Source organism: Motacilla alba, chromosome 15 (assembly GCF_015832195.1).
Source record: "Motacilla alba alba isolate MOTALB_02 chromosome 15, Motacilla_alba_V1.0_pri, whole genome shotgun sequence".
Classification (NCBI taxonomy): domain Eukaryota; kingdom Metazoa; phylum Chordata; class Aves; order Passeriformes; family Motacillidae; genus Motacilla; species Motacilla alba.
The window spans coordinates 10,014,123-10,027,560 of NC_052030.1; the positions used below are offsets into that span (position 1 = coordinate 10,014,123).

Sequence of the window (13,438 nt, forward strand, 5' to 3'; positions counted from 1 at the left end):
CTGTTGCACAACCACCTCCAGAACACCCTGACCCCGGCACCACCCCAAAGCCGGGCAGGGATGCTCCCAGAGAGTCAACGCTCCCTGGGCACCATGGATCCATCCCGGGGATGCTCACCCACAGGCCTGAGCCCCTTTTCTTCCCTCTTCCAGCCCCCTGGCCAGGTGTTTGGGAGCAGGGACGGGCCGGGGTTTCCGAGGGCGGGGGGTTGTTGACACCCTGAGCCCGTTCCTGCGGATGTGCTCTTGCAGCACCTTCCTGCGGCTGCGGCTGCGCCTCCCGCCCGAGAGCCTGCGGTTGGGGCGGGGGGTTTCCTGTCATGCCAGTGCCACGAGGCCGGGACAACACCCAGGACAGTACCCAGGAACCCCCGCCGCCCCCCCGAGAGCCCCTCCGAGCATCCTGGGGGTGCTGCAGAGAGAAGGAGCCCGGCACAAGGGCTGTGCGGAACGCCAAGTCGGGCCCTCGCCCTCCTCCACCTCGTGTGCCAAAGCGTTTCCCGGGGCTGAGGTGTCTCAGGGCACCCCGGCCCCCTCCCTGGCCATGCCCACACCGTGCCCGCGGGGGTGGCAGCCCTGGCACCAGGTTTGCCGTCACTTCTGCTTTCGGAGCGACGCCAGCCCCGGCGCGCAGCTGCTCCGCGGGGCCGCCGGTGGGGCCGAGCCCTCCGAGGGAGCCCCTTTTTGGGGTGCAGCCCACACCCCGCCACCCTCCCCGGGGGTGCCCGCAGCCCCTAGCCCTGAGTGGCCCCGCTCTCGGCGTGACGCCCTTCCCCTCGGGCTCTGAAACCGCAGCCGCTTTTCGGCGCTCCCTCCCGTCCCCGCCCGGCCGGAGGTGCAGGCGGAGGGTGGCCCACGACGCCCCGCGGGTGCCGCTGCTGGGGCTGCCCTCGCCCCCCCGGGCCAGCCCTCGCCGGGGAGTGCTGCAGTTGGGATCCCGGCGCGTTCAGCAGCACAGGTGAGCCCTGCTGGGAAGGGGCTGGATGGCGGCTCGGCCCCGGGGATGCTCTGGGTGCGAAGGGGATGCTCAGGGTCCCTGAGGGTGCCGTGCTGGTCCCTGGGGGTCTGGGGAGGCGGGTGGGTGCTTTGGGAGCCTCCTGGGGATGCTTGGAGCATTGAGCCGTGTCTGGATGCTGTTGGGTGGCCTCCACCCACCGGGGCTGCCGAGGGAGCTGGGGAGGATTGGTGATGGAACGGGGGGATTTGCCTCTCCTGCTCCAGCACAAAGACACAGGCTCATGGTGGCCTCAGCCCTGGAGCCCTGTGCCAGCCCGGCGGGTGGAAGGGGGGACTCGCACCCTGGCAAGGGGTGTCTGTCAGAACGTGGGTGACATCCCTGTGGTTTCATTTCCACATGGAGACTCATCCCGCAACTGCCCCGTCCCGCAGCAGCCGCCTCCATCGCGGCTGGTTTCCCATTTCCAGACACTCAACTTCCTTATCAAAACTCGCTCCTGGAGCAGAGCCGCCGGCGCTGAGCTCCCGCAGGTGGGGGCTGTGGCAGGAAGGGGATGCTGGGTGCCTCCTCCATCCCCCAAAACCCGAGGGCTCCTCTCCAGAGGGAAAGGAGAATCCTCGGTTGGAGTGTGATCCCACATTGGGGTTCAGCATTCTCCCGCGGGGAGCAGGACCCCAATGTCACCTGCCCTTTCTGTCCCCTGCAGGTCCCATGGCGCTGGGCCGGGCCCTGCTGGTGCTGCTGGTGCTGAGCCCCCTGTGGGGGTGTGGGGCTGAGCTGCTGGAGCCAGGGCTGCCCTGGGGCGGGCAGTGGGTCTGGGGGGAGGCCGAGCCCCTGCCCCTGTCCCGTGGGAAGAGGGATGACGGTGGCCAGGAGCCCGGTGCCACCGCGATGATCGGCAGTGACAAGAGCGACGGTGTCTCTGTGCCACCACCAGCACCCGCCACCAAGGCCAGCCTGCCCCGGGTGCCAACCACAGCCGATCCCATGGATGATTCCCCCGAGCCTGAGCTGCTCCCGAGCTCTGCAGCACCAGTGGCCAGCACCAACGCCAGCCTGCTCCGGGTGCTTGCAGTGTCCACCACAGCTGACCCCATGGATGAGACAGATTCCCCTGCACCCGACTTACTGGAGAACTCTGTGGCACCAGCAGTGCCCAGTGCCAGCACCAGCCTGGGCCGGGTGCCTGTAGTGCCCACCACAGCTGATCCCATGGATGAGACAGATCCCCCTGATCCCGACCTGCTCCCGAGCTCTGCCCCACCGCCAGCAGCCAGCACCAAGGCCAGCCGGGCACTCACGGTGCCAACCACAGCTGATCCCGTGGATGAGACTGATTCCCCTGCTCCCGACCTGCTGGCAGGCTCAGAGCCTGGCACACCGTCGGCAGCCCAAAAGAGCATCGCCGCCGCCACCACCCCCAGCTGGGTCATGGCACCCATCGAGGAGGACACGGTGACTGATGGCCTGGACAGCAGCTCCTCCACGGGGCCGCACTCAACAGCCGCCCCAGCCCTCGTCCTCACCAGCACGGGCTACGAGAAAACCAAGAAAACCAAGAAATCCGGAGCTCCGCCCGCATCGACCCTCCCGGCCACCTGGGACACGACGCCGGTGGGCACCGCGGTGCCCTGGGAGCCCAGCGGGGTGATGAGCAAGTGCCTGCTGGCCATCCTGCTGCTGGGGCTGGTGGCCGCCACCTTCCTGCTGTGCACGGGGGTGCTGGGGACGTTGCTGTGGCGGCGGGCGCGGACGGGGGAGCGCCGCTTCAGCCGCACCGAGATGGTTTGCATCTCCTCGCTGCTGCCCGACGCCGAGGCCGCCGCCGGCCCCCGTCCTGTGCCCGCCCGGCGGCACAAGCTGCTGCTGCCCGACGGCAGCTCCGAGCCCGACGGAGACAACCTGACTCTCAGCAGCTTCCTGCCGGAGCACTCCTGAGCGCCAGGGACGGCTCCTGCGTCCCGCAGCGCCGCGTGGCCGGTCCCCGGCGGAGCCGCGGGCACGGCGCCCCTGTCCCCCGGTGTTTTCGCTTGGACCAGCGGGACGGAGATGCTCCCCCGCGGCCAGCTCGGCCCCCGAGGCCCGTCCCATTAAAGAGTTACCCGGACGTGGTGGTCTCTTCCTGGCACCCGCCGGCCCCCTCCCGGCCCCGCCGCCTGCCCACATCCTGCTGCCAAAATTTCGCTTCTCCATCCTCCCCCTCGAGCCCCTCCTGGGGGAGCAGAAACGAAACCCGCGGCCAGGCAGGGGCCAGACCCCGGGACCCTGGGGATGGGACCGCAGCCCCCGGGACCTCCTGCCCGCGCGGGCTCGGCCTCGTGGGAGCGGGAAGGGCGGGGGGACGGGGCGGAAACGCGGGGGGACGGGGACAGGGACGGGACGGGTGCGCTCGTGGCACAACGTGTTCCTGCCTGCGGTCGCTGCAGCGAGGCGGGGACGCCTCCGGAGCCGCCGCTGCCTGTCAGGTGCTCGGGCCTGGGGGCGAACGGTGGCCGCAGGGGCTCGGCATCATCCAGCTGGGACTGGGAGGGATGGGGAGAGCAAATCCATGAGAGGCCAGCGGAGGTCCCAGCGTTTCACCCGCTCAGGCAGGTGTCAGTCATCCCTCAGGCCACCAACTGATCCCTTCCTTGGGGGAGTGGAAATAGCCCAGGACCGGCCCTGTCCTGCCAGGCTCAATATCCACATTTTTCCATTTTGCTCCACCCAGGCTCCCCATCCCCACATGCCCATCCCTGCTGTGACCAGTTTTAATGTCCCCGTCTCTCCATCCTGCCCCCTGCCCTGCCAGGTTCAGCATTCCCATTCCCACATCCCCATATCCCCTTCCCCACGTCCCCAGGCTCGCAGCCTGCTCGAAGGCCGCTCTGGGCGGGCTGTCCAGGGGCAATTGCCAGCGTGGTCATTCACCTGCATCCCGGCCCTGCTGCCTGTTTACATTCACCCTGAGCTTGGGATATTTTCCATCTGGATCCTGGCAGCTGCAGGGCCCCGCTCCGGCTGTGAATGTAAATGTTTATGGGTGAGTCAGCCGGGCCAGGTGACCCGCAGCTGGTGGCCGTGGCCGGTCCCCATACAGGACACCCTGGGTGTGGCTCCTTGCTGATGCCACCCTGCTCTGTCCCACTGTGTCCCCATGCCAGCGCCCCGCCAGCCAAAGCAGCCATGGGGGAAGAGGGATGCTCCCATCCCACAGCAGCTCATCCAGCCTCGGCCCCCGGTGAGGATGAGGCCGGTGTGTCCCGAGGAAGAGGACGGTGCAGATCCGAGGGGCTGCTCCCGCTCTCCCAGCCCTGTGCCGGCCGCTCTCCAGCAGGAGCCCAGCGAGGAGAAACTTTCCTCCAGGAACAGGAGCTGGGAATCACCCTATTTGGCGCAGTCGGCAGGTCCTGTCGGGCTGCCATCGGCCACCTCACGGCACAGGAATTCACGGGAAGCCTGTGCGGTGGCACAGCAGGGTCCTCAGGGCAGCGTGCGGTGGGGTGGCACTGGGCTGTGGCAGGTGACACAGTGCCGGGGATGGCACCAGGCTGTGGCAAGTGACACGGGGCTGGGGCTGGCACCGGGCTGTGGTGGGTGACACGAGGCCGGGGGTGGCACCGGGCTGTGGTGGGTGACACGGGGCCAAGGCTGGCACCGGGCTGTGGTGGGTGACACGAGGCCGGGGGTGGCACTGGGCTGTGGCAGGTGACACAGTGCCAGGGGTGGCACCGGGCCGAGGTGGGTGACACGGGGCCAGGGGTGGCACCGAGCTGTGGTGGGTGACACGGGGCCAAGGCTGGCACCGGGCTGTGGTGGGTGACACGAGGCCGGGGGTGGCACTGGGCTGTGGCAGGTGACACAGTGCCAGGGGTGGCACCGGGCCGAGGTGGGTGACACGGGGCCAGGGGTGGCACCGAGCTGTGGTGGGTGACACGAGGCCGGGGGTGGCACCGGGCCGTGATGGGTGACACGGGGCCGGGGGTGGCACCGGGCCGTGATGGGTGACACGGGGCCAGGGGTGGCACCGAGCTGTGGTGGGTGACACGAGGCCGGGGGTGGCACTGGGCTGTGGTGGGTGACACAGGGCCGGGGGTGGCACCGGGCCGAGGTGGGTGACACGGGGCCGGGGGTGGCACCGGACTGTGGTGGGTGACACGGGGCCGGGGGTGGCACCGGGCTGAGGTGGGTGACACGGGGCCGGGGGTGACACAATCCCACGCTGCACATGGAGCTCCACACGCCCGGCGCAGCTCTGCAGGACGGGCGCCCTCCGGGTATTTTGCTGGCACAGCAAAGCGCAGCCCAGGGAAGCAAATTAGAAGCAGAGCAAGGCTGAAATGCCTCAAATTGCCGGTTCCCCGGGCGGGCCGTGCCGCCGGGCCCAGCCCTGCGCGGCCGCGCGTTCCTGCTGCCCCAAATTACACGGCGGGGCCGGGCGGTCCCGGCCCTGCCCAGCCCGGAGGGGCCGGGCCCGCGGCCGCTGCCGGCAAAAACGGCATCGTAATGGCCGGTGGGAGCTGGCACCGGGAACTGGGACCGGGATCCCGGCTGCGAGGGTGGGGACGGTGGGCAGGGAGGGATGAGGACTCTGAGCAATGGAGGGTGGGAAGCGTGGGCGGGGTGGGATGCAGATCCTGGGCAAGGAGGGATGGAGACTCTGGGCAAAGCAGGATGGGGATCCTGGCTGGGGTGGGATGGGGCTCTTGGATGAGCGGCAATGGGGACTCTGGACGATGTGGGATGCAGACCCTGGGCAGGGTGGAATGGAGACCCTGGACGAGGAAATTGAGCCTAACACCAACATCAACAATTGACATTGCTGGGTGCGTGGGGGGAACTCGGCCCCATCCCCACCTGGGCTGCAGGAGCAGGGCCGGATGCTGCTGGAACTCCTCGCCCTCCCCTCGCCTTTCCCCCTTCCCCTCTAAGATTTCATCACTGAGCACTTAAGGCCGGGAAAAGCCGGCCCAGCAGCTGCAGGGAGCCGCCGGGGCAGCCAGACGGACGGAGCCTTTATTTTGGGGAGCCGCGACGCCGGCGGCGACGCCGGAGAAACCCCAGCGGCGCCAGCCCCCCTCCGGCCGGGGGGACAGAATCCCTGCCCCCCACCCTGCGGGAGTCACGGTCCCCAGGCGCTGGCCGTGGCTTTTTGGGGGGTCTGGCAGGTCCCCAGAGAGGAGCAGAGGAAAATAGCAACAGGATGAGGTCACACAGCGGCTGCAGCCTCTTGAGCAACCTCAGGCCAGGCCGAGGGGACCAGGGCAGGGGGAGAGAGAGACTGGGGGGCTCAAGAGATGCCCCCAGACCCCAAGACTGGAGACCAGGGCCTGGGGAGCTGAGCGGCTGCTGTGTTTGTCTGGGGAAGCAGGGGGACCCCTGCCTGTGTCCCTGCCTGCACCCCAAGGCATAGGTGCCCAGGCCAGAGCATTTCCAGGCTGGGATTTTTAGGAAGTGATCTTCTGAAATTACGGGGATGGTCCTAAGCCATGTTTGCCCCACTGCCTCAATAATGCCAGGGCACGGAGCCCACATCCCTCACTGTCCCCCTTGGACCCTCGGATGAGCTTTACCCCCACCTTCGTGGATAAAAACAACATTAAAAACAACCCCCTGTGTGACCCTCATTCCCACTTGTACCCCAAAACGTGGCCCCTTCTGGGGCTGATGATGGGGGCACCGTAGCTCCTTTGCTGACGGGATGAGCCAGGAAACACCCCCAGCCCCAGCTGGATTCCATCTGGGAGGGGTCTGGGGGCTGCCTGCCTTTCCCTGGCCTCCCACACCCCCTCCCCATCCCGGCTGTAATGAGAACAAGCTGGTCCCGGGCTGCGACGCAGGAGGAGGAGGAGAAGGAGGAGGAGAGGAGGGAGAAGGAGGAGGCTCCATCCCAGCAGGCTGCAGAAAGGGGCTCGAGGTGTGTGGGACAGATCCCGTCTTCCCGGCTGCCTCCCGCCGGCTGCGGGCGAGGTGAGGATCCCACTGGATGTGCCAAGCTGCTCCCCAATTTTCGGGGGGCTCTGGAGCAGGGCACAGGGTGTCCTACAGCCAGGGGTGCTGCAGTGAGGGCTGGGCATGGTCCCCAAGGCGGGACACGGGATGGAGTCGGCCACATGGCTGCATTCCCAGGCGGGAATCGGAGCGTGCTGCCTCTGGACAACACCAGAATCCTGAATTTCTGGAGCGGTTGGGGAGTGGAGCTGGGAACGAGCTGTGGGTCTGGGGGTGGGCAAGGAAGGGGTTGGAATGGGGTTGGGATGGGGTGGAGGGCTGGCAATGCCCGTGGTGCCAGGCCCTGCTTTGGGCTTTGCTCAGCCCTTCCGTGGCCACGGCTGCTCCTCAGTCTGAGGCTGCCAGGGAATTGATGCCGTCCCCATCCCGGGACCCCTTTCCCGCCGAGGGGCCCCAGTCTGGGGTGGAGAGGAGGATGAAGGGGCTCATCTCAGCTCCTCAAACCCTTCATTCTGCCGGTGCTGGTCAGTGCTGTGACCCCACAGCCACAGCAGTGCCCGTGGGGAGCTGGGAGGGTTGGGGGTCGGGACACCTCCCACCTCCGCTGCTGTTTTTTTGCACTGGATTAATGGAAACCAGATTGTGCAGCCAGGAGAGAGCCTGGAAACCAAATCCTGCTGCTGGAGTCCCTCTCGGTCTGTAGAGCTGCTGGCTTGGCTTTGTTTAGGGGGAAAATGGGATGTGGGTTGGTATTTGGGGAGCCTGAGGATGGGGAATTGTCATGGCGGGGTCCCTGCTGATGGGTCTGGGGAGCTGAGACCTCCCCATGGAGCCGTGTGGAGGGGAAGAGCCCTGGGAAGGGCTCGGTGGCGTTACGTGGCGTGGCACGCATTGATGTCCCTCGGGAATGTCGCGCGGCGCGGTGGAGACGGTCACGTCCCTCTCCCAAATCCCGTGGGGTGCACAGCCCGGCCAGGGGCTCACCCCGGCCATCGCTCCGGGGTGGGAAGCGCGTGCCCCGTGTCCTACAGCACACTGTGGGCTGCGGAAAGGGGCAGATCCAGCCCCATCCGGGTGAGGAGCATGGCACAAGGACAGAGCCAGCCTTCCCCCTTCACAGGGACACCCAGGCAGCCGGGACCCCGTTCCCTGCACCTCAGCTCTGGGGCTGCCCCTTTGTCCCACACCCCATCCTGGCTCCACTCAAGCACATGGTGGCACCGGGATGAAATCCTGCCCCGAACTATTTTTAGCCGTGTTCCAGCTGGGAATTAACGGTCTGGGACGGCGGTTGGGAAATGCCTCTTGCGCCGGGCCCAGCCCCTTCGTAGCGTCGCCTGTGTCAAAGTTTCCACTGCAAACCTCCATTTTTCAGGAATTCTCTAATCAGCCAAATGACCGTTGTCTGGAGCCGGGCGCTGGCAGCAGCCCCGGTCCCTCGGCCTTGAGCAATCCCACCCAGCTGGCTTCCAGCTGCGCCCTTGGAAAACAAACGGAGCCCCCCTGCTCTGTCAGGGAGAGAAAACCAGAGCTGCCTTTCTGCTTCCATAAGGAAATTCAGGCGGGTGAGGGCTGGTTTGGGGGGCTCGCTCTGTTGGGGTATTATTAACACGTCCCCCACCTCTCTGCATCCCACAGGTCTCCTGCAGGAATCCTGGGAATGGGCTCAGCCATGGGCACGTGGTTGCTGCTCCTGGTGCTGCTGGTGGCAGCCCCGGCTCAGGCGGCAGCGCCCCGGCACCGCCCGGTGCTGCCAGACACGGCGGGCAGCGGGGACGGGGACGAGGCGTCGGCCACGCTGCCCGCCCAGCCCGTGACCCCCCGGATCAGCCCCACCGTGGGGGACGCGCCGGGGACCACGGTGACCAACAGCTCGGCTCCGGGCGTGCTGGACGGGCTGGTGGACTTCTTCAAGGAGTACCTGCTGCTGGTGGTGGTGGTGGGCTCGCTGTCCTTCGTCCTCCTCTTCATCATCTGCGCCGCCGTCATCGTCCGGCAGAAGCACAAGGCCTCCGCCTACTATCCCTCCTCCTTTCCCAAGAAGAAATACGTGGATGAGCGGGACAAGTCGGGGGGAGCGCGGGCGTTCAGCGAGGTGCCCGACAAAGCGCCCGAGGCCGGCGCAGAAGAGCCGCTGGACGGCGGCCGGCAGCTCCAGGCGGACATCCTGGCTGCTGCCCAGAACCTCAAATCCCCCCACAAGGCGCCGCTGGCCAACGGGGCCCAGGGCGAGCAGAATTCCCCTCGGGAGGAGGAGGAGAAGGAGGAAGGGGAGGAAGGAAAGAAGAAGTTGGGGGATGAGCAACCCAAGCCCCCTGCCCAAAATCCAGGCGCGGAGGAAGCGGCGAGCGCAGGAAGCAAGGAAACCCCAGATGCTTGCCAGGAGGGCTCCCAGGCTCCCTCTGGAATCTGAGGCAGGGACACGGTCCCGGGCAGGCCTGAGGAGCTGCTGGCTCGGGACACATGATGGACATGGTGGATCAGGCTCCGTACGTACGTGGTGGCTCAAGGAAGCCCCGATGAAGATCCCGTTCCCCCCCAGCTCCCCCCACCCTGGTGCTGATGGGATGCTCACGGGGGGGATTTGCCAGCTGGTGGCTCTCTCCAGCACTGGAACGCTGTCAGCCCCTGCTCCTGCTGCCCAAGGGGCTTCTCCCACCCCAGGCACTGGGTGGGTGCTTCCCCCCAGCTGCAGCTCTGCCCCCACTGTGCCACCAGCTTCCTCCCAATGTTATTTTAACCAGCAGCAGCAGCCCGGTCTGCGCCGGGCTCCTGGCTGGGAGCCGTGTCCCTCTGGGAGAAGGGATGGGACCAGGGCTGGAGGTCTGTAGGACATGGGTCAGCTTTGCCCATGGCCACCCAAGAGAAAGAGGGATGAGGATTTAGGGACAAGGACTCTCCTTTTCTTCTTCCACCCCAGAGCCCAGCTGGATTTTTGCCTCACTTCCTGAACCCCTTCAGCTAGAAATAAAGGTTTCCTCCGCACAGCTCCTCTCCCGTGTGTGTCTGCAGCCGTGGGGTGGCCAGGGGACAGTCCCCGTGTCCCTGTGCTCCTCCAGGGGCAGTGGGGCCCTGGGCAGGGTGCTATCAGTCCCCACATCAGCACATCACGTGCCCTTCCAGGAAACCTTTATCTTGTGCCCACAGCTGTGGGGCTGAGGAGGGGCTGTGGGGGACTCAGCCACGGCCCTGGGTGCAGCTGCTGCAGTGGGGACAGCAGGGAGACCTGGCAGGTGAGTGAGGCTGTCCTGCCTCAAAGGCAGCACATCCCTGTACCCCTGAACCTCCTGTATCCCTGTGTTTTGTCCCATTATGTCCTTGCTCCAGGACAACCTTGCCTTGGGAAGAGTGTGCCACCACCAAGAGCTGGTTTTGCCCCAAAGCAGATGTGAGTGTGTGAAGTTTCCCCAATTTTTTTTTTTTTTTTTAACTGGGAAATCCTGCTCCTGCTCCTGGTGAGCAGGATTGTGACATGAGGGACAGGCACGTTCCTTGCTGCTGGAGGGTGCCAGGAGCTGAGGAACCACAAGAGGGACCATGTGAGTGACAAACTTGCAGCAACGTGTGACCTCAGAGTTAAAAATTACAAATATTGTGCCCGGATGGAGCAGAATGAGACGATTACTTTTTTTTTTTTTTTTTTTAAATGTGGTTTTAAATGTTTAACAACACCCTCAGTATGAAAAATGGGAAGTGATGTGTCTTGTGGGGGGGTTAGAAGGTTAAAAAGTGAAGTCTGCCAGCGTGTTGTCTGCTCGGTTTGGAAATACTCCTCCAGAAAAGAGGAACTCTGGGAGCTCCCCCTCAGCTCTGCATTCCAGCTCTGCTATTCCCCACCGGGGCTCCAGTCTGAGGGTGTACTTTAGAGAACCTTGGAGTGGTTTGGGTAGGAAGGGATCTTAAAGGTCATCCAGTTGCAAACCCCTTCCTTGGGCAGGGACAGCTTCCTCTAGCCCAGGATTTACAGCTCTAGCAGAGCACCTGGTGAGTGAAAAATGAAATCCTTAGAGAAAACACCCCAAAATTCAGGCTGTTCCTCAAAGAAGAGCTTCAAAAATCGAATGGTGACAGGATGGGAGCAGAAACCACCAGTGTTTCCTGGTCACTTTTCCCTTTGGCACCTGCAAAAGGTTCCCAGAATTCCAAGGGCAGGAATTTGCCCCTGGATTGCGAAACCAACCCCGACACATCCGGAGCCAGGGACGGCCCCACAGCTCTCACACACACATCCAAAGCAGGGCAACACTTCCCACTAAATTCCATGAGATATTAGGCAAAACTAGACATCTTCCCAAAATAAAAATGAAAGTGCAGCCCTTGCAGTACCGGGCAGCGGGGTTCGGCCTCCGGAGCGGAGTCTTCCCGCGGCATTGCCGAGGGGACAGCAGCCCCCATCCACGTGAGCACTACGGGGTGGCCGGACACCACAGGGACACGTTGTGCGTAACTTGTGCGTATCTTACAGCTTGAGTAGTGCACGGGGTCCTACAACAGCTCGGGAATTGCGCTGCAGAGTGAGGAGGGAGGAGGGGAACTGCGCGGGCAGCTCAGGCGTTGTCGGCTTTTTTGTCGGGTTCTCTGTTTGGATCCTGCTTCAGTTTGTAATCGGCCAAGGCAGCCTTGATGGCGTCTTCAGCCAGCACTGCAAAGCAAAATAAAAAAAGCATTTTAAGGAGAATTCAAGGGCTTTTAGGACAAAAGATGAAAAACAAAAGCAGGCAGCAGTGAGCAAACAAGACCAGCAGCATAGAGTGGTACCCTTACAGCACAGGAGTAGAATGTGAATGGAATTCCTGAGCTACTGAATTCCTACAGTGCTGATTTCATGTAATGTAGCTTCAGATAATAACAGAATTCAGGATCTGATTGTTTATTATCAGTCTGCTGAGCCACAGCCTCCAAAATATTAAAGTGATCCGAAAATTTTTGAATTAACCCTGAAATCTGAACAGGTTTTCTCTTAAGGACAACGCTGTGCAGACACTGTTTGGAAAACAGCATCCGGAGGTATCTGTGCTATTTCCAGAGTGCCTGAGATCCAGGGTTTTTACTTACTGGAGCAGTGCAGTTTGACAGGGGGAAGGCAGAGTTCCTTGGCAATGTCGGTGTTCTTGATTTTCAGCGCTTCATCAACCTGAAACACAGGCAGAGGCGGTCAGGGGCCCTGCTGTTTGTGTTTGCTAAGAAGGTTTAATGCTCCAGAGCCAGCAGAATCCACAGGGGAGCTCCTCTCAGCTGCCCAGGGCAGTGAGGGATGTGGGAATTAAGGAATGTCTGACTGACATATCAGTGTCACACACTGTCCCCACTTGGGCTGCTTCAAGTCTGTTCATCCTCTATCACAAGACTGAGGTGCATTTACTGCTGGCAGAAATGATCTAAATGTTCTCTATGATTAAAATTTCTGCCATCAGCCTGGTTTTGCTCATTGCACAAGACACAAAGCAATTTCCTGGAGAAATGTTTTACTTGGGGACATGGTGAGTGGTGGAGCTGCCAGTGCTGGGGGAACATTTGGACTTGATGTTCTTAGAGAGCTTTTCCAACCCTAAGGATTCTCTGAGGGTTCTTGAAAAATACAATTATTGCCCTACAACTGAAACTCTGACAGCGCTGCAGTCACTCCTACAGCACAGAGCAGTGCAGGGATTCCCTGGAGAGCACTTCCTACGTGATCCCAGCAGAGAACACCGGCACGTGGGAAGCTCTGCAGCCTTCCCGGAGCTCCCTCACCGTTTTCCCTTTGACCCACTCCGTGGCCAGCGAGCTGGAGGCGATGGCTGAGCCGCAGCCGAAGGTTTTGAAGCGAGCATCCACGATCTTGCCGTTCTCGTCCACTTCCACCTGCGGGAGCATTTTGGGGACATTCAGTGCCCGGTTCAGCTCGGCCAGGGCCCCCCAGCCGGGCCCGCGGGGAGCGGGAATGGCCCTGCCCCGGGGACAGAGCACGGGCAGGGCGGGCATGAGGGAAGCCCGCGCCGTGCCCTGAGGAGACACGGGCAGCTCTGACCCTGGCAACAGCCCCGTGTGACCCCACCCAGGTGCCAACCGGTCCCCAAGGTCACCTGCAGCTTCATGACGTCGCCGCAGGCCGGGGCGCCCACCAGGCCGGTGCCCACGTTCTTGGCGTTGCGGTCGAGGGAACCAACGTTGCGCGGGTTCTCGTAGTGATCCACCACCTGCCAAGACACAGCGTCAGCGAGGGTCACCCCGCGCTCCCCCGTCCCTCCCCATGTCACGCTCGCCCCTCACCTTCTTGTGGTAGCCCAGCGCGGCCGGGGCCGGCCCGGGCCGGGGCCGCAGCAGCGCCGCCCCCGCCGCCCTCAGCGCCGCCATCTTGACTGAGGGGAGGGGCGCTGGTCGCCTCCCTTTTATAACCTCGGCTCTGGCCACGCCCTCGGTCACGCCCCGGTCACGCCCCTTCGCCGCCGGAGCTCGCGTCTCACCCCGGTGATTCGTTGGCCGCGCAGACGGCGCGAGCGCTGGGGCCGCGCTGCGGCTGAAACGATCAGTGAATAAATAAACGGTGGAAGCGGCCCTTCAGTCGCG

General features: G+C 63.8%; 3 protein-coding genes across 4 annotated transcripts; 2 read left to right on the plus strand and 1 right to left on the minus strand.

The window, feature by feature from the left end:
* The first annotated feature begins 828 nt into the window (after positions 1-828).
* SELPLG (selectin P ligand) lies at positions 829-3,085 on the plus strand. Its single transcript, XM_038152100.1, has 2 exons — positions 829-958; positions 1,665-3,085. Exon 2 carries the CDS (start codon positions 1,670-1,672, stop codon positions 2,894-2,896), a length of 1,227 nt encoding a protein of 408 aa, XP_038008028.1. The 5' UTR covers positions 829-958; positions 1,665-1,669; the 3' UTR covers positions 2,897-3,085.
* A 2,037-nt stretch (positions 3,086-5,122) lies between these two features.
* Positions 5,123-9,876, plus strand: TMEM119 (transmembrane protein 119). 2 transcript variants are annotated; one of them, XM_038152406.1, is made up of 2 exons: positions 5,123-6,907; positions 8,528-9,876. In XM_038152406.1, exons 1-2 carry the CDS (start codon positions 6,639-6,641, stop codon positions 9,300-9,302), a joined length of 1,044 nt encoding a protein of 347 aa, XP_038008334.1. In that variant the 5' UTR covers positions 5,123-6,638; the 3' UTR covers positions 9,303-9,876. The 2 variants fall into 2 exon arrangements, with proteins under 2 accessions (XP_038008334.1, XP_038008335.1); XM_038152407.1 differs by lacking the exon at positions 5,123-6,907 and adding an exon at positions 7,341-7,584.
* A 638-nt stretch (positions 9,877-10,514) lies between these two features.
* Positions 10,515-13,299, minus strand: ISCU (iron-sulfur cluster assembly enzyme). Its single transcript, XM_038152409.1, has 5 exons — positions 13,142-13,299; positions 12,955-13,068; positions 12,623-12,733; positions 11,945-12,023; positions 10,515-11,531 (listed from the first exon to the last, which is right to left on the minus strand). The coding sequence occupies exons 1-5, from the start codon at positions 13,223-13,225 to the stop codon at positions 11,437-11,439; spliced, it is 483 nt and encodes a 160-aa protein (XP_038008337.1). The 5' UTR covers positions 13,226-13,299; the 3' UTR covers positions 10,515-11,436.
* Between the last annotated feature and the right edge of the window lie 139 nt (positions 13,300-13,438).

Bases quoted from the DNA above. Each gene is read 5' to 3' on its own strand.
- SELPLG (XM_038152100.1), top strand. From the start codon at position 1,670: ATGGCGCTGGGCCGGGCCCTGCTGGTGCTGCTGGTGCTGAGCCCCCTG.
- TMEM119 (XM_038152406.1), top strand. From the start codon at position 6,639: ATGAGCCAGGAAACACCCCCAGCCCCAGCTGGATTCCATCTGGGAGGG. The intron at 6,908-8,527 runs GTGAGGATCCCA...TGCATCCCACAG, and splicing joins TCCCGCCGGCTGCGGGCGAG to GTCTCCTGCAGGAATCCTGG.
- ISCU (XM_038152409.1), bottom strand. From the start codon at position 13,225: ATGGCGGCGCTGAGGGCGGCGGGGGCGGCGCTGCTGCGGCCCCGGCCC. The intron at 12,734-12,954 runs GTGACCTTGGGG...ATGCTCCCGCAG, and splicing joins GCGACGTCATGAAGCTGCAG to GTGGAAGTGGACGAGAACGG. The intron at 11,532-11,944 runs GTAAGTAAAAAC...TTTGCTTTGCAG, and splicing joins TGTCAAACTGCACTGCTCCA to TGCTGGCTGAAGACGCCATC.